The sequence below is a fragment of the Dromaius novaehollandiae genome, chromosome 3, assembly GCF_036370855.1.
Source record: "Dromaius novaehollandiae isolate bDroNov1 chromosome 3, bDroNov1.hap1, whole genome shotgun sequence".
In the NCBI taxonomy this organism is placed as follows: Eukaryota; Metazoa; Chordata; class Aves; order Casuariiformes; family Dromaiidae; genus Dromaius; species Dromaius novaehollandiae.
Window position 1 is genome coordinate 41,452,892 of NC_088100.1, and position 26,203 is coordinate 41,479,094.

Below are 26,203 nucleotides of genomic sequence, written 5' to 3' on the forward strand. Positions count from 1 at the left end.
ATCTTACTATACTTACCTTTGTAGGTACTAGTAAGGAACCAGTAAACCAAAATGTGAGTTTCGATCTCAAATATTAGCAGTGTTTCCAAGGAGGGTTGACGCTGAAGTCATTGAAAGCAGGAGCACAACTTCAGATTTTAGCCCCCACCCGCCTGCTCGACGTGCAGAGGCAGGAGACGCGCCGGCTGCGCCCAGCGCCCTCCCGAGGCCGCGGGCGGCCGCGCTGGGGCCGGGCGGCTGGGGAGCGGCGCGGGGCGCGGGCGGGCGGCAGGACCTGCCCGGCGCGGCCGGCGGCCGGAGCCGGAAGGGGGCGGGGCTCGGGGCGGGGGCGGTGCCACTGCGTGGGGGCGGGGCGCGGCTCGCTTTGGCGCCAACAGCTCCCGGCCGGGGGGAGGGGACGCGCCGTGCGTCGGCGGCCATTGGCTGCCGCGGCCGGGAGCTCCGCCCCCTCGGCGCCCGGCCTGCGGGAGCGGCGGCGGCGGCGGCGGCGGCGGCGGCGACCTGCGGGGTGTCGCGGGCCCGGGGTGGCGGCCGCGGCGCGGCGGCCGACCGGTGGGTGCGGGGCGGCGGCCGCATTGGGCCGGCGAGCGGGGCCTTCCCGCTCCCTTCTTCCCTCCCTCCCTTCCTCCCTCCCTCCGCCAGCGCGGCGGGGCGCGGCGTCGCCTCGGCTCCGCGCGGGCGCTGCTCCCCTCCCCCACGGCCGCCGCCGGGGCCGCCGCCCCGCCGCCCCCCCAGCACCGCCCGGCGTGTCCCCTTCCCCACCCCCCCGGTGCTACCGGGCCGCGGCCCCCCGCCGGCCCCGGGCGGCTGGGCCCTGCCAGCCCCTCCGGCCTGCGCGGTGAGGGCGAGGCCTGGCGGGGCCGCTCAGCCCTTCCGCAGTTGTGCGCGGCGCTAGGGGGGCCGCGCAGCGCCTTGGCTGTCCTCGCGCATCCCCTCGGCGCTGCGGAGCTGCGCTGGGTGCCCTGGGCGTGTGCGTGATGGGCAAAGCCACCTGCCACAGCTGCTGCGGCGGAGACCGCGTGTCTCGCGGCTGAGCGTCGCCCCCTCCTCGGGCAGGCAACATACTTCTTGCCTGCTCCCGCTCGTTGTCAGTTTGGGTGGCGTTGTCAGGCAGTGGAAACTCGCTCTTAAGACGGTCAGCAGAAACGAAATTGGGTGTGTAATCGGATTTATTTTAACTGATTAAGGTATGCGTTCAGTTGTTTAATATCCGTTCAGTTGATCTGGCAACACAATTCAGTACTCATCTGCGTGCCAAAAGTTTTCTCTTTAGGATGCTCATTTGGTGCCTATGAATAAAAGATACAGCTGAGCATCTTATGTTGAAAGTCAGAATACTTACAGGACAGATGCTTCCTCGTTTTTTTTGATAGCGCTCTGAATTTATTACCCTGATACAAGATTCTTCTCAACGCAGAGCCGGATTTTAGTAAAGAGCAAAGGCCCCAGGTAGCTTGGGCATATTCCAAGATGCTCCTGCTTTATGAGGCTGTTCTGAAATTGTCAGTTAATCTGTTGTCTTTCCTCTAATATTTTTCTCATACAGATGGAGAAACCGTAGGGAATCTGTATCATGGCAACAGATGAGGATGGACTGGGACTATTTGATATCCGTTGCGGTGGTGAGATGTTGTGTTAGATTACTTTCTACTTTGCAATGAAATAATGCATCTGCAGTGTAATGAAAATAAGGTTTAAAAACTGCTTAGAAAACAAAATGAAAACAGTTTAAATTGGGACAAATACAAAAAAGCAGCAACTGTAATTATATGACTGTGGCACAGTATCTTTGTAAGCCATATTGCATTGGTGAGTTTGGATTTGCAGTCGTAACAGTATTTTGGAATTCTAATATGTTTTTGGAGATGCCTTAAACAAACCTCTCACCTTTGTTTTACTGTATATAATTCAACCTTTACCTGTATCTTAGTGAAGCATGTATTTGGACATGTTAAGAGGTTTGTTCCTTTACCTGCTATTTGTAAGAGCAAACGTACTTTAGTCTGGTATAGTACAAGCCAGCAAGGTAGTGTAATGTTATTATCAGCTCAGCAGGTGATTGGTCTGACACACATACGTGAGATTCCCAGCTTCAGAAGGACTGTGGTTACTGATATTTTTCTTTACAGTAACAATATTTTTTGCAGAACTGGAGAGATTCAGATGGGGCAGATGAGAATGATGAGGGGCATCCAAAAAAAAGGCTGATAAAAAGAATAAGGCTAGCAAAGACTGAGGAGATTAGCATGGAGCTTTATAGAACCAGTTAGCATGTGAATATTATAGCAGGTATATAGGTAATATTATAGCAACCTTTTGAGTTATGATACAAACTGTTATATTGCTTTCTCTTATTTAGTGAGAAGTGTTTGTTTTAACAGTAGTGATCTTATCATAATAGTTCTTTTATCAACATTTCTGGAGTTCTGTATCTTCCAAGTTCAATATATTGTAGAAAATAGATTCAAATTCAGGTAAGGTTGGCTTAGCTAGTTTATAATTTAAGTTTGCTTGTACTTAAAGCAGTAAAATTTCCTGCATGCAAAATTCTTTTAAGACTTAGGAGCTGATCTTAGAAGCCTGCTTTTTTTCCCTGGTAACTAAAGATCTTTTCTTCATAGAAACAGTAGCTTAGTGGGTAAAGTTTTCCTGTCTTTTACTACTCCATGCCTGCTTTCCTTTATTCACAATGGCAGCTATATTTCACTACTCCTGTAGGATCATAGTTGTGCCCATTTTATAGGCAAGTTAGAGATTGGAGTTTATTAAAAGTTTACTTACATGCATATATATATGTGTGTATACACACACACAAATGTATATCTATATATATTTTTTTGCTTTAGTTGAAGCTTCCCCCTTTCAGGAAGATGATGAGAGCTCGGTGGATATTTATGATGGCTTGGACAACGGTTTAACAGTTCCTGGTAGGTTGAATGTAATTTGCTGCTTGTCTTGAAGTGTTGTAGTGTCTCAGTGCTTTTTAGGCTGGTTTCAAGCAAGATGACAGTTATCTGTAAGTTTACATTTAGCTAAGCGGACGTATACTTTAGTGACCTACTTGTTTGAATTCAAGGTTATATGTTGTATGTTGTACAAATACAGCTGAGAATTCTTAAATCCATTAGCTGAACTATTATAGCATAGTTTTCCTGTGATACTGGCTATTTTAAGATACTTGGAGCATGTGTTTATAAAGAAGTGCAGAGAAACCTCAGCTCTTCTGACCATGCCGCAATATAGGACATTTTACCTTGGGAAAGGCACTGTCCTTTCATGGCTTTTAAATAGCTTCAGGACCAGATCCAAAAATCACTGATCACTAAATCAGTGATGAGAGCTCCAAAACATACTGTCATCGTAATACAGTACATTCAATAGGTCCTCTTAACTTTTTATTACTTTCTCAATAATTTCACACATAAATGTAAATTTATTTGCTCTTAGCTTTTTTAAAATAGGAGAGAAATAGACCTAGATCATGTTCTTTTTTAGGAGTCTTAGTGTAAAGTTTGCTGAAATGCAGTTCCTAACATTTAACAAGCATTTCTGTACAGACCTGTCTACTGTGAGCACTGGAACAGGTTGCCTGGAGAGTTTGTAGAGTCTCCATCCTTGGAAATACTCGAAAGCCATGTGGACAGGGTCCTGGGCAACTTGCTCTAGGTGATTCTGCTTGAGCAGGGAGGTTGGGCTAGATCATCTCTAAAGGTCCTTTCCAATGTCAACCATTCTTTTACTGAATGTTTATGGAAGGACTATACTAAATCCTACAGATGTAAAACATCTGCTCACCTCTTGCTCTCTTTTTCATTTTGTTTGTTACAACATATGAGAATATTTTCTAATTCCATATTTCAGATAAAGGAACACATTGTTTAGTAAATTGAAAAGACGCAAAAAAGAACAACCTAATGCAATGCAAACATTTCATGGATTGCAAATGATTTTATGTAGTCTAATACTGAGCAATCTTTTTATTTTATAATTTAAAAAGATCTTTGAGATATTATTTGCATGTCCTCTTGTATTATATAAATATTCTTTGCGTTATGTAGTGCCTAAAGACTGCAGTCAAGGGTTGAAACACAGCTTTGATAGCTAGCTTTTGTTAGAATGTTTTTCAACTGCAATTGTTTTAATAGCTAAAGCTGGTAACAAGATAAATGGCTTGTAGGATGCATATATTTCTTCCTTTTTTTTTTGGTATCTCCTGGTTCTGGAGTTATGGAACCTTAGGCCACTACTTAAATTACAAGGCACAGAAGGGCAACATCTAAGCAGGCTTACTGTGAATTAGCTCTCCTTTGATTTAGAACAATGAATTATCAGTCAGTCACGAAAGGCACCCACCTTTGTTTATAGGTGTCCTATAAATCTATAGTTTTTCTAGATTTTTGTTGTTACCTTTTATGTGTATGTAAATTGAATGATGTTTTTCCAATAAAACTAACATAAATATTGAAATTGAGAATGGGAATCTCTTCAGGTAAAGTTGTGTTTTAGAAGTCTTTTCCTCCATGGCACAATGCAAGCTAGCTAGAAAAGTAGCTTTTCATTTATTAATTCATTTATTAATTTTTTTTCTTTTTTCTTTTTTTTTTCTTTTTTTTTTTTTTTTTTTTTACAGACAATTCTGCTCCAAGTTCTACACCAGCTGGGAACAGTTTAAACTTATTTGATGAGATACTAATTGAAGAAGGAACTGCAAAGGAAGCATCCTACAATGAGGTGTGTATTAATGTTGCAGAATTTTTTCTTTCAGGTTTCCTTGTATAATGTGCAAAAAATGTCTGTCAGTATGCTCACATTACTAGAAAAATAGGGAAACTGTTTCTGAATAAGGGAATAAAAACAAGAGTGTCCTGAGAAACTCTTACATCAACAATTTTATCGTAGTATGTAAATCTTTCACGCTAAATCTGGTGTGGTCTGTTCTCATTAAATGTCCCTTTGCATGTAGTTGTGCAGTTACATTATGAGAAAATGTATTGTAATTTCTTTCTAGTTAAAGGTCTGCAATTTTTTGATACAAAATTGATCTTGACATTTTCCCTAAGTAATTTTACCAGACTTAGGCAAATGGGCCATGGAGTGCTCTCTTGTATCATTAATTTTTGTCCTCAGGACTGAAGACAACTGTGCAGTAGATAACTGCTTCTAACAAATCAGCAGAGCATGTACTCATGTAGTATCACACACTCTGGTCCATAAAACACATCTTAATTGCAAACCTGAGAATTGGAGTAAAAAGCAAAAATCTATAGATGTGTTGTGCTATAGAAAGAGCAGGAGTAAAATCTCCAGGAATCTACTAAATGATGAAAATGTCACTTGGAAAGTTTGAAAGCAATCGTCTGTCAAGTATGACAATACAGAAAATGTGGTCTGTTCCTTCATGAAAGTTCTGTAGCTGTCTGATTTTAAAGAAGGGCTCATGTCAAAGGTTTCATTTTTAATTTTGTATTGAAGATTTAAGTTTGAGATCTCAACAAAAGCATGTAGCTCTACAGCCAATTTTGGAGTCTAAGATTGTTTTAGTAACTTTTTATTGTAATTTTTCTCAACTGTTTTTTATTATATAAAATCTGACAAACAAGTCCTCTGCCCCTTGAACCCAAGAGGATGCCTCGTTATTGTGGGGGAGACTGAGCACTGGAACAGGTTGCCCAGAGAGGTGGTGGAGTCTCCATCCTTGGAGATATTCAAAACCTGAATGGAGACAGTCCTGGACAACCTGCTGTAGCTGACCCTGCTTGAGTGTGGGGGGATTGGACTAGATGATGTCTAGAGGTCCCTTCCAACCCCAAATATTCTGTGATTTTTGTGATCTGTTGATCAACTGAGGACAAGTTTCCTGCCCCCTGATAATCTCATCTTTAACTTGGCAGTAATGTGGCTTCCTGTTGCTCTCTAGCCTGTTACTGTTGTGCAAGCATACAGATTTCCTCTTACATGGGTGCCTGTGACGTTTTAGTGACGTTAATTTTAATGCCTGTAAAAGCATATTGAGGTTTTCTGTTTTAGTATGTCTTTATATATGTATTTCTGGGGGAAAAAAAAAAGAGCTTTGTAATATAAATTGCTGTGTTAGCTAACTACAAATCCAGAGGGTTTTTTTGTTTGTTTGTTTGGTTAGTCTACTTCTATACTGTGAATCCTTCTCTATTTGACAGTTGCGGGCAGAATATGGAAAATGTCAACAACAAATCAAAGAGTTGATGAAGAAATTTAAGGAAATACAGGCACAGGTACTGTAGTTCAAAGAGCAACATTGTCAAGATTTATATAAAGCAAACTGAATATTTCTTTGAGAAAGAACTAATTATATATTCTTTCCAGAATTAATCCATTGTGTGGGGATTTCTAAAGCACCTAACAGTTGTTGCTACTAGGATAGTTGTTAGGATAGCCTACTGACAAAATCAGTAGATAAATTCACTTGTTTCTGATGTTGCACGCAGTAAGAAAATAGACAGTCTTCTGTCTGCTTAATTAAAAATAAGCATGTCAAATCAATAGTTATCAGAAAGGTATCCAGTTCTTTTGCAGACAAAAATTTACATCTTACATTTGACACTGACTATGGAAGCAACAAATTGGGTAAAGGAATGAAACAAGGGGAAAGATTATAGTTTTTTAGCTCTGTGGTTACTTGATTTATGACATATTTCAGTTTTGATAAATTTTATGATTAAAAAATGCTAAATAATTACTAGGAATATAAACAACAGCAGAAATCTGAGTGAAGTAAAAGAACAACCCATTTGGACCTTACTAATTCTGACTTATCCAAAACTGTTTTTGTGTGTCCTACTGTCAATTTATAGAAAACAAGATTTTTTTTCTCATGGCTGTCTTGCAATGATTTTCATTATGTATTTGAATTAATATGCAGGCTAATTCTCTTTCTCTCTTATTTGCGGTATATATTTAAAAATAGAATGTCATTCTACAAAATGAAAACCAAGCTCTTAAAAAGAATATTTCAGCACTTATCAAAACAGCAAGAGTGGAAATTAACCGGAAGGATGAAGAAATCAGTAATCTCCATCAAAGGTACAGCTGGACAGTGGAACTTTACACATTTTTATTTGCCCGATCGTGTTTGTATACTTGTTAGAAAACTGCATGTATTCTAAGTAGGGAAGAAAATTGTTGTTTACTAAATAGTTATTTGCATAATCTAATACTGGTACAATCAAATGAAATGCATATGCATCTTTTTTGCTTCATGAGGTCTTTGGTTTCTAGTTAAGAAAACAAGGAGGAATCCTGAAGCGTGACTGTCTGAACTCTTCTTTAACTTGGTTTTACAGTCCATTCTTTTTGGGTTGTTAAGCTGTCTTGCATGTATCAAAGCAGATACTTTCTTACATGTTTCAGCTTCAGACCATGGTTTCAGACTGATGAATTGCATGGAACTTTTTAGACAGTAAATGAAAATAAGTTCAGAGACTATGTAATGTCATCTTGGTAAGGTGCGAAAGTACTCTCTCCAATGGTGGAAGACAGCAGTCAGAGAATTTTTGGTAACTTCTGTGTATTATTAATCCTACTGCAAGTTGAAGAATTATATTAAATTATGGGCAGTAGAGTAGCTGACTAACATTTCTGGGCTGTTTGAAAACAACGCAGTGAGTCAAGATTCAGGACCCCTGGCTTATATTCACAAGGTCACCTGCTTGTCACTTGTGTGAACTCAGCCAAGTCGCTTGTTTTGTTTATACTTCAGTTGGTCCATTTGATATTTTCTTGCACCAGAAGTGTCATAAGGAAACAGCTTGATTTGACATTGCTGTGCTACAGGTTAGAAGTATATCTGAGAAGTATATCTGAGAAGTATATCTGAGAAGTATATCTGAGAAGTATATCTGAGAAGTATATTGCCAGAATTCATCTGACTGAGGTCAAGAGGTTTTAACATATGCAGTTCTTTCAGTTGATTGGCTGTGACAAGATAGCTGTCACTTTCACATCTCTCAGGGTAGTTTTCTGGGCCATAAATTGTTTGAAAAATGCATTCTTGTTTTGAATACTCACTCTCACTAAAGTGTTTTCAAACTTAAGCAGCCTACTTATCTGTAAAGATTGCTTCAGAGGTCATACCTTTCAGGGAGATTGTTAATGCTTGTCTCGGAAATATTTGGATATAATTACATTCACAATACATGAATATATGTTTAATTGCCAGATAGAAGCTATATGAAATTTTGGCAGTGTAGCTCAAAATTAAAGAGAACTGTAGGAAAGGGCTTTGGATTACAACAGCAGCAACATTGTTTTAGTTCAGTGGCCAGTTCACATCATTTAAGATCACCATCTCAAAATTCTCAAATTAGGAGCTACCATCCATGGTTTTTTGGGCATGCCTTTTGCTTCTGTTTCTGCATGGATTAGGTGCAATCATTCTTTCAAGTTAGTGGTAGTAGTGTGCATGCAATACTTTGAATATGGTGGAAAAATGTCTTTTTTCTTTTTTTTTTTTTTTTTTTTTTCTGGTGAGATAGCTTTGGTGTGTTCTATCATTAATGAGTTCAGGCCATACAGGCTGCATGTGCCCTTATTTTTATTATGATGACCTTGCAGCAGTAGCATGTGGCCTTGATCAGGCTTGATTATCATTATTTACTGCTTTTTCTCCTGTAGCTTGAAGCAAGTTCCAAACACAGTAGCTTATTTGCTTTTTGGGTTGACTAAGCACAGTCACATTACACCTATTGTTTTGTATGACAGTTTACAAACGTAGTAAATTATCCAATTGCTCTGATTTTTAAAATCACTAATGGTGCAAACTCCAGGAATGTATAGAACAGCTTTGTTTCTAGGGGAAGGCTCTTTTTGTAGCTGGGCAGTGAAATGCTAATTTGAATTATTAAATACAGCATTTTTCACTCATTTTATTTTTTCTGTAGATGAATTTCGTTTGGAAAATATGTAGAGAATTTTTTTAACTCTGTGCTAATGGAAATTATTAAACTTCTATTTTATCCCATGTTTCCTTCAACCTGAGACTAGAAGAAAATATGACAAATGTTTAGAAATATAAGGGTTCTTTATAATTTGACTTTAGTTTTTTTTTAATAAATTTCAAAACTCTAGAATGACTTTGTTTCTCTTTATAAACAGGCTGTCAGAATTCCCCAGTCATCGAAGTAGCTTCACCAGAACATATCTTCCAGGATCAACTAATGGAAGGTGCTTCGAGATGTGTAAATCAAAAGAGTCCAAATTCAGACCACCTGATTTAGGTGACAGTATAAAGATGGATCATAAAATGAAAAATGACTGTACAAAAGATACATATCACAGTTACTCATCTCATAATATGGACAATGGGAAGTCTAACTCGGAAAAAAGAAACAATCCCTATTTACTGAGATACCCTTCTGAAGAGCTCTGCAATGATGATACTCATACATGTCTACCAAATTATGATCACTGCTCCAACAAGGATAATAGGAAGGAAAGAAAAGAAATGAAAAGTGATGAACAGTATAGCAGGGGAAACATCAGCAAACACAAAAGAGAAATACATCAGAACACTGGTAACAATATTGATAGCGAAGATTCAGATCCTCATCAAAAGCTGAAAACCCTTTCAGAGAAGGCTAGTAAAAATGAGTTGCAACAAAAAAGTCAGAGTACAAAGCTCAAGTGTAGTCCAAGTGTAGAAAGGGGTGTTTCTTCCTGGGAGAAACAAACTACCAGCAAGGACAGGTTTCAGACAAGAGTTGAGTTGTATGCTGATGAGAGGTCACAAAATGTGACTAAAAAAGACATTAAAACACATGATAAAGATGAAAAAAACTCTGGACAAAAAAATAAACCAAATGAAAAACTACAGGAGCAACCAAGGAGGTTTGGTAGAGTCAGTAGTCCGCACTCAAAGAACGAACATTCAAAGAACCTACATGAATCACGCAAATGTTGTATGGAAGAGTCTAGAAAAGGAAGAGACATTGACTACAAGAGAGAAAGAGGAACAAATGATCACACTTCTCGAGAAGGAAGGTCCTCGCCTTCTAATTCCAGCAGTAGAGGGCATAAATATGCACGCTCCAAGGAAAATAGTAGTAGGTACGAATGGGAAACGGCACATTCAAAATCAGAGAGACACAGAACTGAAGAAAAAAGGAAAAGAGAGAGAGAGAGTCAGAATGAAAATAGACATTCTAGAAATGAAAGAAAAGTTACAAAAGAGATTTCTCACCAATCCACAAAAGACTATAAGAAAGGTACAGATGTTACAAAACGTGAGAGAAACAAGTCATATAAGCCGGAAGAAACATCCAGAGTAGCAGATAGTTTAAAAGAGCGTAAAGCTCCAAAAACTAAAGACGATCAAACTGAGGCAAAAAGCAAAGACTTAAAGCTCAGCTTTATGGAAAAACTAAATTTAACTCTTTCTCCTGCTAAAAAACAATGTCTCTCTCCAACTGATGGACTTGAAACACCTTCCCAAAAAGCTGGTGATGATGGGAGTACAGAGCTTACAATGCAGGCAGAAATATTAGATTCTGCCCACCTTGTTAACTGTGCTCCTGCAGAGCAAACTGATTCACCACTAGAAGTTCTGGACAGCACAGCTCAGATCAACCTGGAATCGGCAATGCCGCCTCCTGTGAATCCTGATACTGACTCCTTGAAAATAGCAGCAGCAGGTCCAGCACAGTCTGAAGCATTGCCAGCAGTGGCAGCTGATGATGGGAGCTCAGAAACCTTACCAGAAGCAATAGTGGGTCAGGTGCAGCCCCAAGCCTTGATGGGAGCAGCAGCGGTAGTGGTTCCTGGTGAAATGCAGGCTGAAACTTCGTCAGCAGCAGTGGAGGCTCTTGATTTGGTCGAATCTGAAGCCTCAGCAATGGATCTGGATCATCAGGAAGCTTTGCCTCTGGAAGTGGCAGGGAGTGTTGCACGGTCTGATAACTTACCTGTAGCAGTGAGTGTGATGCAGGATGATAACGTGCCAGCAGCAGAAGTGGCACAATGTGAATCTGCCTGTGGAAGTCTGGGGGCACTTCCTGAGTCTGCAGCAGAGGAGGAAGAGGAAGATAAAATATGGCTAGCTGCTGATGTAGAAAACTCAGAGGAACAGCATACCTCTCAAAACCTTGCCTTAGATGACTCAGAGGCCAAAAGTTCTGGTGACTTGGAGTCCTGTGGTGTAGCTGATGATATTAGGGAAACAAAACCAGACTGTTTAATGGAAGTAATGAAGGATGATGATTACCTGGCTGCAGAAAATGTTGAGTGTTCTGTTGAGAAAACAACAGTCTGCAAAGTTAATATGAATACACCTCAGTCACCTGACAGAACTGTATTAGCTGCTAAGGATGTACCATTAGTTGACCAGAATGCCTGTAATCTGGAGCCACACTTATCTGAAATCACTACAACAGCATCTTGTCTTAGTGGTGAGGCGTATCCTAGAACTAAAGAGAGAGAAACTAACGCTGTTTCTGTGGATGATGACAGTTCAATACTGAGCATTGATCTCAATCACTTGAGATATATTCCGAAGGCTGTCAGCCCACTGAACAGTCCAATGCGTCCTTTGGCTAAAGCACTTAGGATGGAAAGTCCCTGCAAAGGTCTTGTGAAGATTTATAACAAAGGTATTTGTATATATGTATTATAATTTGTTTCATGCATAAATGCTTAGAGTATGCTTTCACAGAAAGCAGAAATTACTTTCTTTTAACTGATTTCTCATACATACACATTTTTTCTTCTTAAGCTATATAAGTGATTGGTATGTGAAGGTCCTGTTAATGATCCTTGCAAAGCTGAAATGGAGGCAGTGATGGAATATGTCTTTACTCTTGTGCAATCTGTATAAAGTGAACGTTTCCAAGCATAGCTTTAAAGTGGTAATCACAAATTCATTTTTAGGGAGAGGAGTTTAGATATAATCTCTTGTTTTACGAGATTGTTCGTTAGAGGTCATTAAGTGGTCTAATTCCCATGCGATGGACCATGTAAAGTGTTTTATTAACTAGAGTGCCCAGCAAGCCTAAAATTAAACAGCTACAAATCTTGTTAATCGATACATACACACTTCATTTTAATTGTTGTACATCGGAAATAAGTTTGTCTTTTCTTTTGTAACATGCTGTTTTGTAGCTGACTGTAGCTGCTTATTTTTCTTAAAAACATTTGCTTGGAAATTAAAATAATGATTAAATACATATTTAATGACATCTCATATATAAAATATTTAATAAATTTATTTGTGAGACAGAATAAAGCATACCAAATTTGACAAAGGTTTAGCCTTTCCTCTCGCATTTCTCATTCCCTGCTCCTATCATTTAGGAACCTGGACTGGAGGCCAATAAATTTATAAGGAAAAAAAACTTTTTATGTGCTTAGTTATGGTGCTGGTAATCTTAAATGCACCAAAAATGGAAATAGGAGTTTATCGTGTGAACAGTGTGTAATATAATGGGCCTCTCTCTTTAATAAGTTTGTATATTGAAAGACTTGAAGAGTCAAGTAAATCCTTTTTATCAGCTCTGGAAAAGATAGTTGAATGCAAACCTTAATAAGTGGTTTGCACTGCACATTGTTTTAAATGTAAAACTAGTAAAAGAAAAGCAATTGTATGCGGATGTTAATCCATAATGATGTTGAAATCAAATGTTGTGCAGCTTATAGAATCCTCTATATTCTTTCCTCTTCTAGGTGGATGGGTTCTTGAGGGTAGATCATGTGTTTCTGGTGAAATGTTATGTCCTCATTTGCCTTTTGCAGCCCAGAAAAATCCCATTGAACTAGTAGTTGCTGAAGAGAACTGCCCAAACTTGTCATAGCTGAAGACGAAACTTGCTGAGTTGTAGTTGGCAGTTTTAAACAAACAGTTGTAAACAGTCAATTCACAGAACTGAATCTTCCATGTTTTTCTTACATATTTGTTTATAATTGCATTCTTTATGGGGATTAGCAAACTGTTTTCTTTTCATAGATTTAATTCCTGAAAGTACGGTTGTCATCTGTCCCTCAAAGAATTTGTCCAAGGAGGTAAATAAAGAAAATCAAAAGCCGGTTGGCATGTCTGTTGAACACTTAGAGATGGAGTCCCAGCTGAGCATCTCTTCAGATGAAATAGAAGAAGGAGAAATCATAAGTAGCGATGATGATGAAGAAAAATCTAAACCAGAAAGAACCTCTGAAAATACAAAAATATCAAGACCGAGATCTTCTCCTGAAGCACGAAATTTGACCAGCAATCCACATAATCAAAAGAGCAAAACTGTCTGTTGCAATGAAGATAATGGAAAGTTTGTTTCTGTGAAATTAAGTACAAAGAAGAACAGAGAGAGACACAAAAATCAGACTTTCAGATCTTCAAAGGAGATGAAGAAAAATAAAACTGTGAGCATTGCTTGTCTTGAAAAAATAGTTCACATTATTTTTGAACCTTCAACTGTACAAGAAATTATGCAAATGCTAAGAGCTATACGAAAACAGGTGAGGAAAAATTATATGAAGTTCAAAGTACACTTCCCAGTTCAGCATTTTCACAGAATTATAGAATCTGCCATCATAAATTTCACATCATTAATAAAATACTTGAACTTTTCCAAGATGTCTACATTAGGTGAGACTTTAAAATTGAACCTCTGTGATACTATAGAGTCCAAACTTAAGCAAGTTAAAAAGAATGCCATAGTGGATCGTCTTTTTGAACAACAAGTATCAGATATGAAAAAACAGTTGTGGAAATTTGTAGATGAGCAGCTTGATTACTTATTTGAAAAAGTAAGGAGAATTTTAGTAAAACTATGTGATGCAGTAAATGCAGGAAATGAGAGTGAGGAAGGGAAGTTTGAAAGAACAGGAAAACAAAAACACAAAATCATTCACAAAAATGAAGTTCAAAGGTCTCGAAAAAAATCCTTGAATGCCAGATCTCAAAAGACTGAAGAATATATCCTTTCTAAGCCAATTGTGGATCATCAGCCACCCAAAAAGTCTCACCATGAGAAAAATAAAACTGATGCACCAAAAACTATCTTTACAAAATGTCTTAATTCCATTGATAACACAAGAATTTCCCAAACAAGAGAGAATAATTTACAAGGCACTCTCACTCCATTGAAAAGTACAAGACATGAAAAGGAAGGATTTCAGCTAGCCAAAGATGCTAACAAGTCTGACCTTAGTTATGATCTTCTCACAGAACAGCAAGCATCCAGTCTTACATTTAATCTTGTGAGTGATGCTCAAATGGGTGAAATTTTCAAAAGCTTGTTGCAAGGTTCTGATCTCTTGGAAAAAAGTGGTAGCAATATTGACAGACATGAATGGGAATTCAGGACACCAGAAAAACAGCTTTTAGAAAGTCAGAAATGCAGAAGTAATAATGCTGGATTAATTCAAGAGATTGCTCCAAAGGAGGCTTGTGTGGAATCTCGACCAGTGGAGGATATTAACTGGCCTGTTGTTTCACCTATAAGAGCTGCTTCTTTATCATCCAGGCTCCAAATGTCAGTTGATCCAAATGTACTAGATGAAAGCTGTATGTTTGAGGTTCCTACAAGCGCAACTTCATGCAAGGAAGATGAATGCAGTTTACAAAAAAATAAATCCTTTGTTTCTTCTATACTCCTTGAAGATCTGGCTGTTTCTTTAACTATTCCATCACCTTTGAAATCGGATGCTCATCTCAGCTTCCTAAAACCTGAGAATAATTCTGGTTCAACTCCTGAGGGTGTACTTAGCGCACATTACAGTGAAGATGCACTTCTCGAAGAGGAGGATGCCACTGAACAAGACATTCATTTGGCTTTAGAATCTGATAACTCAAGTAGTAGGTCAAGCTGTTCTTCATCGTGGACAAGTCGGCCCATTGCTCCTGGTTTTCAGTGTCGCCCCAGCCTACCAATGCAAGCAGTAATCATGGAGAAATCCAATGATCATTTTATTGTAAAGATTAGACGTGCAGTGCCGTGTACCTCACCAGCATCTGATCAGGTGGCCTTAGTGAAGGAGGCATGGGCATCCTCAGCCAAGAACAAAAATGAAGTCATAAAGGGTGGTGAAAAAGACAGGGGCAGTCAGAGTGCCATAGCAGCCACTATGCAAGAAACTGTCAAGCCAGATCCGATTAAGACTGATCAGTTGCATTACATCAGCACTGGACAAACACAAAGTCCTGCCTCACCTCAGCCTCTAAAGGAGTTGCCTAATAGTACTGGAAAGGAAGAAACTGCTGGTTTGCTTGGGCCCTGTAGAAAATCTGCAAACACAAATAGCCCTGACACTGAAAGCCCAAATGAAGACTGTGAGAACTCTCAGACACATGAATTGGAAGTACCTGAAAAAGTAAATGAAATTGCTGTTAGATCTGAAGCTTCTTTTCCCATTGGATGCAGTGTAGAGTCATACATAGACTTAACAGATGATATTGTTGATGAAAATTCATGTCTTGCAGTGCAATCTACTGCAGATAATAGGAGTCAGGAAACTTCTACTGGGAACTCAGAAATCAGTGATAAAAAGGAAGAACTGGAAGAATGCTCTGTTGATGCATTTATAGACTTAACAGAAGAGCTTTCCAATGAGACTGTGTCAGGTGAAGGTAATCTTGAAATAAAATCCAGTTCAAATACTGATGTAGGATGCCAAATAAACATAGATGATAAAATTAGTAAAAAAAGAAAAAAAGACGCTGTAGTAGACAATTCTAACTCAAAAAGACAGCGGAAAGAAAGCGAATCAGCGGGTGAAGGGAATGATGGAAGCAATGTGAAATCTGAAGAGATGAATTCAGTACCCAAACGATCTTCCGGTAAGAAGATTGAGTTGCCACAGAACAAAGACTCTTCTCCTTCGGCTTCATCTGCAACGTCACCTAGTCTGTATGCCAAAAATATTGTTAAAAAGAAAGGAGAAGTAGTAGTTTCCTGGACAAGGTAATGATTTCTGATTTGATTTGCACTTTTTTTTTTTTTTTTTTAAACTGTGGTGTTTTCAAAAGTGGGAGGAAAAGGGAATTTAGCTGATGGCTGGTTATTCAGAACCTCTGCATCTATTTTTAAATGGTAGTATAAGAGCCTCCTTTCATCTCTGTAGGATGGTTTTATGAGACAGGTTTCTCCCCTTAGAGTGCCATTGAAAGGTGCCAATGTCTATTTTATCCTTTTTTTATATAAAGCTTGTCCAGTGGAAAACAGATTTAAGAGGCGAACTCTTTTCACATAGTCCTGTAAGTAGCTTTTGGAAGGGAATAATTTTTAATAATTTCCTGGGTAGGTTAAATCAGATTTGCCTTTTAAAGATGACGACTTCTGTATCTCAGAATGGATTTCGTCACTTACCTGGATCTCCCAAAACAAGAGTATTTTTGTTCTTGTTTTTAAAGATTTGTATCCTGAGGAAACAAGATAAACTATATTGCACCATCTGTAATTTTTGTCTCCTCTGCCCCTTTCTTACTCTGTTCAAAAATTCCAACCAAACTTGATGGGATGGAAGTTGTTGGTGTTTCTACAAGGCCTGGAAGCATTGGTGACCCAGGTAAAGGAGAGCAGCCAAAGGTTTCCCTCTCTGAAAGAAGGCATGAGAGCAAACAGACTTTTGTTTTGGGGTCTACACTGCTCAATCTGCACACATGTGCTAGTCAACCTTTCAGCCTGTATATTGTTTGAAACCACTCATCATATGTACTAATTACTGCTCAGTCAGTAGAATATGGGAGGAAAATGATGTGATTGTAGGTGTTGGAGTTAATTGCATAGTGTGGAAGCAGAGTTATTGTGGTGTGAGGGCATAAAATAAATCCTTAAGAAACCGGGGTTAGGTAGTTTTGCTGTCCTTGCTACAACTTCATACCACTCAACGCTTTATAAAGAAGTTCCTAAAATTTTTCAGGACAGACTTTTTTTTTCTGAACTATAGTTGGGGATGGAAGTAAATTTCTAGGTAGGTTTTTAGAAAAAATACACCTCCTGCAGGCAAAAAGATCATAAAAGCTAGTGTGATTTTTTTTTTTTTTAATGTGCAAACCAGTGAAATAAGGTGACTTTCCTACAACTTCCCTTAAGAATGTGACTAGATTTTATCTGCCTCAGTCTTCGTCCATCTTTGAACTAATGCCTAAAAAATTGAAGAGCTTCTTTAAGTAACTAGTCATGACATTTTTACTTGCAAATAGAGGAAATTTAATTAAATATGACTTATCAGGATATGGCATGTTTGAACCAAAGACACCTCATAGCTACTTTATAGTAACTGAGCCTATATGTTTTACAGATACCTAAACTGATGAACAAGACAAAGAGCAGATCAGTGACACATTTATGAATAGACTCCCAATTCTTTTCTCTCTTTTGAACAGTAGATGTGCTCTGAGTCTGTTTGTTATATTAGGCCACTTCCAGGAGTCAGGCACCTACCTCTCTGTCTATTCTGTGAATTTCAGTGGGCCTTAGTTGAGAGCTGGCTGCATAGCCGCGCAGGCTGAGGTGAGTCTGGGTATGGATGGGTAGCCACCTAGAATGGCTGACTACTACTGAATTTAGGAGTTTCTTTGAATTCAGGTTTAAGTGTCTGCTGTTGAAGCTTAGAGTGATCTTGCCCTGAGTTTTTGTGGTGACTCTGTTGTAATAATCCTGCTCTTCGTAATAGGATCACATAATGCTTGCTACCAATTACTCATCTGTGCTGACTCTGTTATTCTGTGCCAGTGGAGGGGAGTGTCCTCCATCAGTTCATTACTGTTATTTGAAATCATGTTCTGGAGTTTGGGAATGTTCGGGATTTTTAAAATGCATGTATGTATCTTTTTTGTTTGTGTGCATGCACAAATACATATGTATTAACATTAAAAGAAAATGTATTTTTCCTGTAGAAATGATGACCGAGAAATCTTACTGGAGTGCCAGAGAAAAGGACCTTCAAGCAAAACTTTTGTTTCCTTAGCCACTAGGTTAAACAAGAGCCCAAATCAGGTAGGCGTTATGATTCTTATCCTTAATAACGACTTCCTTGTTACATTTCTGATTGCAGATGAATGAAGATTTTTGGAGATCTCCTGCTAGTCTGGAGTTGTTTTGTTCTCATGTCTTTTGATGGGGAGTTTTTGAAAGAAAAATCTTAGATTCTCCCAGTTGTTGCTTCTTAAAAATATGTTTTAAGGAGATATCACGGTCCAGGGATTAACTCCCTGTTCCAGTTCCTTGAAACTTCTGTGTTCAATCATAGGCTGGGAAAGACTGTGCTGTTATATGAATGTGAACTCATATCCATTGTTGAATATGAATTCAACAATTCATATTGTTGATTCAGCACTAAAGTAAAGGAAAAGTAATTCAGAGAGGCCAAAAGCCTTTGCAACTATTTAATTGATTAGAAAAGAATTAGGATTGCAGTTCTAAAAGACAAATCAAGTTTTTGTAGAAAAGTCATTTTTCATGAAAGTGTTTTCTTTTCTTCTACCACTTTTTATTAGGAAACTTCAGAGGATGCAGATTTTAAATGAATGTAGAGTATTTCCAGAGGTTTGCATATAATGTACATGATATAGAATCTTTGTGGGTCTTAGAAACTGCTTGGGTGGAAGATTTGTATTTAAAAAACAGTGGTGTTTGTGCATTTATGCCGCTGTTTCTTATAATTTTCACATAGATATTTGCTATACAATAGTAGGTATGCTATAGCTATATGTCTATAGCTTTAAGAAATACTAATTTATGGTTGAATGAGAGCACTATATAACCTATAGCTGTGTTTAAAAAAATCTTGAACTCTGTTGTACAGATGAGTTTTGTAAAATCCGTAGTAGATAGATTATTGCCTAATGAGCTATAAATACCTGAAACAACAGTTGTACAACACAGTAGAAAACCAGCTGATAAAGTATACTTTTTGTGGAGACGACAAAAAAAGTTGTTGGCCTTTTTTCATTTGAATCTTACTCCCAGTTATACCTGACAAAATTCAGGTCCAATTGTTCTGAAGCCTTCATCTTTTGTCTGTCAAACCTTCCTGATGGAAGGAATCCTGTGCTCAATCAACAGCTGGCTCTTGCTCTCTGTAATAAGCCTGGAGACTATTTTGGATATTAAGGGTGTAGGAAAGCTTCTTAGATCCTTTGGAGCACAAATCCAACTAACCTGTTGATTGTGCTCCTGAAATTTTCTCCCTAAAATTTAGTAGAAGCAAACAAAAGAAATAAAATAATGATTTAAAAAAAAAAAAGACGACTTATGCTGTCAGATTAGTCTGTCTTGGTAGATGTCTTGGAAACTGACGGTGTTAATAGTGTGCCCTTTTTTGTTCTCCTTTAGGTTTCGGAAAGATTCAAGCAGTTAATGAAGCTCTTCAAGAAATCCAAGTGCAAGTGAACCTACCAACAAGCTGCTTTTTGGTTGCTGGGTTTAGCTGTTTTCAGCAATGAGACTATAACCACTGCATTCATATGGTGGGGCTAGTGGAGGTATCTAAGTCAGAATAGTTCAGTAAATCTGGTGCACTGTTAGTTGTTTACTTCCCTGTCCATGTTTCCGCTGAAATGTGTTATGGCCCAGATAGCAGGAGAATAACACAGAGTAAACCACAAACTATCTGAGAAAGAATGCGTGCATGCAAATAGAGCGGTATCATTTTAAGGTGGTGAATCTCCTGTTGATTGAATGTGTTCTATAAGCACGGACGAGCAGGCAGTCAAGTGAAATTGATGGCTATTGCTTAGCTTCTCAGAAGTACTGTACATGGTGATGTGGAATGATAACTGAAAAAATAGGAGTTCTTGGAAATTGGTTGGTAGGTAATCCGTGTTGGTAAATAATCCTAGAAAATGACAAATACATCATGTTACGTTGAAACATGGAAACAGGTACTTTGAGAAGTTAGGCCCTATTTCTTTTAAAATAGGACAGTGCAAGGATAGCAATAATTCCAAAAGCTACTCATCTAGTAATTGAATTATGACGGTAAGGAATAGGTATTCTTTGCTACTTTATCAGCGGCTCATAGTCTGCTTCAAGGAGGGAATCTACCCCTGTGTATAGGGTTTGTCTTCAACTTTAAGCATGTTCTCTAAGCCACTTCATGACTGCAGTGTTCAATGGAAAGGAATGAATTCCTCTGTGAGGTTGCCCATCTCTCTCCATTGACCATGGAGAATGCCTAAACGATTTGCTTAGATTAGACCCCTAATTTACAGATTTTTGAAGGTGGATAGAGTCCCACCTCTGAGAGAGTGAAGCCAGTCATTAATGCAGTGACGAGTTTTTCACATTCTTTTAAATTGTGAAATAGTGATAAGGAGCATTCGCAGTTGAAAATATTTTACAGTTCTGATGATATTTAAACAGACTTAGTGTTGAAGTTTGCACAGCTGATTAACTTTTCAGAAAAAAAATACATAGGAATTTTTTTTCAAAAATAGTTTTTGCTTTGGAAAGGGATAAATATATTTATCTTCTCCAGATTACATTTGGGAAAGGCACTTAAATTTGCTGAACTTAGCTTAAGTTAAGCTAAAGTAATTTGACAGGCCTTCTACATAATGAGCATTGTTTTGTTTCCAAAAAAAGAACAGCAAGCCATTTTCTTTTCAATAATTTGGAAATAGACCTTTACAGTTTTATAAAATGTGACTTGATACTTACTAACTAAGAGACAAACTTTTTTTTATAAAAGCAAGCATTTTCAAAAGCCTAACTGACTTGTTTTGACAGCAGTGTATCTATCTTTACAAATTATTTAGTGCATCAGAAATTCATGACATGTTATATTTAAAAATAATGTTACAAATGCTTCCAATTTTACTAGTAGGTACTAAAAGTAAATATATATATTATTGCTTCATCCTAAATTTCTAAAAAGCTTTTTATTTTAAGAAACCTTCATTCAGAACCCCTAAAATATTTATTGGGAGTTGCACAGGTGATGTTTGTTATAAATTCATTGGGGTTTGAGGGTTTTATGCTTAGTAAAGAATCAAAATTGCTATGGTCTTTATTCAGTCAGAACATCTGCTGAGCTTAGCTAGAGCTTTGTTTGAGTAGCAGCCCCACCTAAAAGCACAAATGTTTTTTCCAAAATCCAGCAATCACTTCTTCAGTTTCAGGATAATTCTTTTTCTGGCCCCTCCCCAAGACATAGCAACTAATGGGATAGACTTCTGATTCTGTAAACCATCAGATAATTCATCAGTGATGTTGCCACTGGCACCTTTGGAGAATTGTCAGCATGACTTATGGAAGTGTGAGTATCACGCTGCCAAACAGTGTCTAATCCTCATTTTAGACAGTGCTCTGGAAAATGTTAGAAAGAATTACTTGAATAGGTTGTGATGTCAACTTTGGCAGTCTTCCATCTTGTATGCTTGCTTCTAAAACGTTTGCTTTTGAGGATCAAGTGTCATCTGAACTACCCAGGCAGTGCCTGGTGATTTCAGTTGGGGATTTATATACCTATCCATCCGTGCTTGCTCTAAACAAACATTTGTGACAATTGTTTGCTTATTAGAGATTTAGATCTAACTGAATCTCTTAGCTTGCAGAGTAGTGTTCATGCCCAGACTCAGCTAATATTTTTGGGTTCTTTCTTTAACCATATTGTTATAGAGCAAAATGTGCACGATACTGAAGGCACTGAGGGAAGTAGCCTCTCTTCACTAAAGTGCTTCCTCTCTCTGTCTCACAAAAGCAGGCAGTATTTTACTACAAAGTCTTTTATTCCATGTCTATGTTTATTTACTTTTGTATTTGTAAAGGTGGGGGATGGGGAAATTACTGTGTTGGTTCTGACTTGGATTCCTTTTTTGTAAATTATGAAACTTTTTTTTTATGTTCTGCTTACTGTAAGTACGTGTACAGGTTCCTACGTGGTCTTGTAAAATATCTGATATGTGTATATATATAAATATATGTATAAATATAGAGAGAACTTTGTTTAGCCAAAGATGATTTTTTTAACTATATAAAACTCCAGGTTTATTTTGTATAAACTAAATAGTTTGCTTACTGTAAGAGTAATGCAAAAAAATAAAACTCTGTAAAGTTCACCCACTTACGTTCTTGTTGGACAAAGGTTGGCTTGAAGTGTTTTTATACCATTGTTTGTAATTTATTTCTTCAATAAGAATTTTGATACATATTTTCAAAGTGTACTGTATATAAATCTTATTTGTGAAACCTCAGGTAAATGAAAACATTTGCTAAAACTGTTGGCCAATGGCTTGGTAACTACAACTTCTGTGAAGCAGCATTAAAAGTGACTTCTGTTAGTTTGTATAATTGAGTAGCTATGTAGAAGTTCTGGCCAATAAACATGGAAGTACTTAGCTGCTGCTCTGATATGATTACTGCTTCAATTACGTACTCCTTATTTCTTAGTGAACAGCAGAATATTTCTACCAAATGACTGGATCAAAAGTTGGTTTATTTAACAAACTATGTATCAAAACCTTCTTTAAGCCATTTATGAATCGGAACCTGCCCCATTCTTCTCTTTCCAAAAGCATTGTTTTTGTGGCGGGTGAAACATCACAAAGGGAAAAGACTTCCTTGTATTCAGGGCTCTTCACTGAAAGAGTGTAGCTGGCAGCCCTTTGAGTCTTCCTCTAGTTTGCTTTTGAGGAATATATCTATTTCTGTCCAACACACACATCTTTCCAGGATTCAGTTTAAAAATGTTAGTTGTCATGGGTATTGGAAAATTTTCCAAAGTGGAAATTCAGTGAGTGGTGTTTATGGAGAGGTTACACATGTGCAATGTAGTGAAATCATAGAGGATCTGGAACTGAATTTTGAGGGTTCCTTTTCAAGGCATAGTCTGTTGCCAGTTGACTGACTATTGTATAATAGTTGATAGGAATAAAGGCACTTCTCGAGGCTCCAGAGAATTTCTTTGGCTGCCAATCCTACAATCCATAGCTCTTTACGTTAAAACTTTCCACTGATTGTCTTCACTCAAAAAGCAGCTAGAAAATAATCTTTAGCAATTAATGCATTTGTCTTGGTGAAGGAAGGCTGCAGTACCAAAGCATACCAAGAAACACGTCTAAGGAATCCTTGGCTTTCTTAGAAAAATCTGTGAAATTCATCAAGGGGCAGTTCAGGAACAAAATGAAAGGTGGGTAAAATTTTAGCAGTAGCTGGCACCTCCTCTCCAATCATAATTAAAAAGTATGTACTGTGCCACCAAATGCAAACCCATCTGAGTCACAAAAGGTGATACATGAAATAAAATAGATACAGAAACACCTTAACAGCAAGAAAGTCATACAGCTTTGGGTAAACTAAACAGGGCCATGGTATGGATCTGAGAACTGGAACATAATTGTCCATACTATTAAATTTATTAGCATGGCCTTTGATAGTGACTGTGCTGCTATCCTTGACAGAGTTTAGGGAGTGGGCATCCTAGCATGGGGGCTCAGAGCTTAGCTGTGAGCTGTGCCAGTTCTGAGAGCTGGAAAGATGTCACTCACCTGTTTTATTTATTACTGTAAAAGTAGCCACAGAAGGAGCAAGTCTACTACTTAGTAATACTTATCTCTAGCAAAAGAGACATTAGCTAATGTTTTGAATATCAGAATGTAATATATTAGTACAAGGAAATGCTGCTGTCTGTGTTACAAGAAAATTAAAGTTAAGTACCACGTATATACTCTTCTGATTTTCAATCTATGAATCCCTGATGTGAGAATATCAAAGTCTCCAATGCTATAAAAAGCGTATTCAGATCCAGTATTTTGATGTATATTTCGAGAAGGTATTTTGTGATAGCTGCTGTATGGGTTTAGGCGCTGTCATGAGCAAGACAGATTGAAAAACAACCCATAGTGGATTTGGATACCAGAGTTTATTTAAGAACCGGCAAAATTAGTGCTTTTAACCTTACTTATCTCACGTTCCCTCCCCTCCCCCCCCCCCAGCACCACGTTCATTAGCTCTCACCTTGCTTTCCCAGCAGGGAGGTCGCTGCTGGTGCAGGATGGTTGGGCAGAAAGTCCTGGTGGTTCCTGCAGTGCAGCTGCTTGCAGTTAACCAGTCTGGGGCATTACTGGTCAAAGTGCCTGGGCATCCCCTGCATTCATCTCCACAAGGCTCTCTAGTCTCCAGGATCTTCCCCAACTTCCAGGATCTTTCTTCCAGCCAGAGTCTTCACTCTCTTCTTTCCAGGTTCCCTTCTTTCCAAGACAACTTCTTCTCAGGAACCCTTATTTTTGGCACCACCTCTTCTTTCTAGCACACAAGCCCCCAGTTTTCCCAATTTAAATAGTCTATGAGCAGAAGTACAACGTGTGATCAGCCCCCTAACTGGTGAGTCTGTTTCATGTCTCTTTATTAACTGGACAATTCAGGACGTGCCACTTCAATGCAGGTGTTAACAAAATTTACAACGATCCAGTACTCATTGCGGCTAGCAAGTAACAGCCTTCTGCTTGAGAGTTCAGAAGTTCAATTTTGGACATTCACCCGCACACAGACGTACACCCAGTTATCTGCTGCCTGTTAGCATTCACAGTTTTAGCTATGTTTTCACCTACAACAGGTGCTTACAGCAAGAAAGTTTCCTCAGCCACCACAGATTCTTGCTCACCTCCAAATGCAAAGGACCACACTGCACTCCTGTTTTCTCTCACGGCTTCCCTTCCTCTACCCCTCTGATACACACGTGCACACACACACTCACATGCACACACCCCATGGCCCTGCTTCCCTGCTATGTGCAGTTAGTGCTACAGTCTGTTAGCAAGCTTGCATAGACATGTGTGGCATGCCTTGAACAATACCAATTATGGTGCTGCTACAGCAGAAACACTACAAATTATCCTTGATAAACAGCCTCTTATTATCTCCCCCATCCCAAGAAAACCAAAAACCTTAAAACAGTCATTTTTCTGAGGGCTGAGTGACACAGGCAGCCTGTTGTGCTGATGCTGTTACCTGGCAGGAGGGAGAAGGGGCTACAACAGTTGCACAGGAACGTGCTAATCCAAGAACAAGCTGCTTCTGTAGGGAGAGACAAAGCGTATTCTCCGATAGGATGAATAAATCTCAGCTGATGCTACTCTTGCTCTGTTTCAAAGTTTTTACATTGATCAGTGCCAAGGAGGGTGCTCCTGAAAAACACTCAGGAGGTATGGAAGCAGCTGGGGAGGCAGCGTAGGACTCCCAGGCCCGAGTCAAAGCTGCAAGACAATTGAAGCAACAAGATAAAGCCTTAGAGGCTTTATAACCAAATTTATAGAGAAAACACTTGTTGACAATAAAATGCCAATAGCAGGTAAATGGTACTACACTGTCTGAGAGAGGGAGTGTGAGCATGTGGATGAGGAAGGCCTAAGTGGCTTGCATGCAGATTAATGTGCTTATCAGGAGTAGAAAGTCGAACTCTGCCTCTCTTAAATCATTTGAAGCATATACATATGCCATATATCTTCTGCATAATACTGAAGCTGGAGAAGAGATGCTGTAGCCACCTCATTTGCTGCAGGGAAAGGCTCTGAGCACTTACTCAGACATGACTTTAAGAGAGACCAGTACAGCTTATGCTAAAGAGAAAGATGCATTCATAGATAAATCCAAGATAATCGCAAAGAAGTATGGCTTGCTTTAGCTATATTAAAGAGAAAAGGAGGCAGTGGTAGTGTCTTTTGAGAAATGGCAATGGGTTAATGGGAATATCTTTAGTGAGGAACTGGAAATGAGTTACACACCTTATAAAATTGAAGCATATGTAGTTCACCTGACTCCTGAAGTTAGAAGCATGGCAAAGGACAGAGGCACCTTACAGTAACATGCAAGGCAGCAGCCAAACCTGATGAGCCAAACGAGAGAGGCAAGCAAGTGTCAGGGGAAGGAAAAGTCTAAGAGTTCTGGAGCAACAGAGATAAAAATGGGGTATTTCATCCCATGGGCTATCTAGCTCCCAAAACACTATTTCCCTGGGAAAGGAGCTGCAGCACTACCAAAACCAGCAGTTATCAGGCACAGCCTCCAAATACTTATTAACCGAAGCCCCTCACAGGACTAAGAGGAAGGAATTGCTGAATCGTGGTTAATGTAAAGGGCACGCTAAGCTGGAGCACTTCCGGATGCACTGAAAAGGACTGTCAGACACCTGTAGCACTTAAAGACTAAAAAAGAAAACGCTGCTTCCCTTTAGGCATTTAGGAATTTAATTTAGGCCATTCCAGTTAGACCTGGCTAGGATTAGGCAGACTGTTTTTAGTAAC

General features: G+C 38.9%; 1 protein-coding gene across 5 annotated transcripts; it reads left to right on the forward strand.

The window, feature by feature from the left end:
- The first annotated feature begins 407 nt into the window (after positions 1–407).
- CASP8AP2 (caspase 8 associated protein 2) lies at positions 408–22,300 on the forward strand. Of its 5 annotated transcripts, none has more exons than XR_010388285.1 (10): positions 408–552; positions 1,547–1,622; positions 2,847–2,927; positions 4,631–4,731; positions 6,177–6,251; positions 6,944–7,059; positions 9,130–11,618; positions 12,968–15,920; positions 17,260–17,471; positions 17,858–17,959. XR_010388285.1 is itself a non-coding variant. In XM_064508778.1 (10 exons), exons 2-10 carry the CDS (start codon positions 1,574–1,576, stop codon positions 19,350–19,352), a joined length of 6,021 nt encoding a protein of 2,006 aa, XP_064364848.1. In that variant the 5' UTR covers positions 409–552; positions 1,547–1,573; the 3' UTR covers positions 19,353–22,300. The 5 variants fall into 5 exon arrangements, 4 of the variants coding, with proteins under 4 accessions (XP_064364848.1, XP_064364849.1, XP_025949172.2 ...); XM_064508778.1 differs by lacking the exon at positions 17,260–17,471 and adding an exon at positions 19,296–22,300 and having other exon boundaries at positions 409–552; positions 17,858–17,957; XM_064508779.1 differs by lacking the exons at positions 408–552; positions 17,260–17,471 and adding exons at positions 870–1,187; positions 19,296–22,300 and having other exon boundaries at positions 17,858–17,957.
- Positions 22,301–26,203: the final 3,903 nt, after the last annotated feature.

Bases quoted from the DNA above. Each gene is read 5' to 3' on its own strand.
- CASP8AP2 (XM_064508778.1), top strand. From the start codon at position 1,574: ATGGCAACAGATGAGGATGGACTGGGACTATTTGATATCCGTTGCGGT. The intron at 2,928-4,630 runs GTAGGTTGAATG...TTTTTTTTACAG, and splicing joins CAACGGTTTAACAGTTCCTG to ACAATTCTGCTCCAAGTTCT. The intron at 4,732-6,176 runs GTGTGTATTAAT...TCTATTTGACAG, and splicing joins AGGAAGCATCCTACAATGAG to TTGCGGGCAGAATATGGAAA.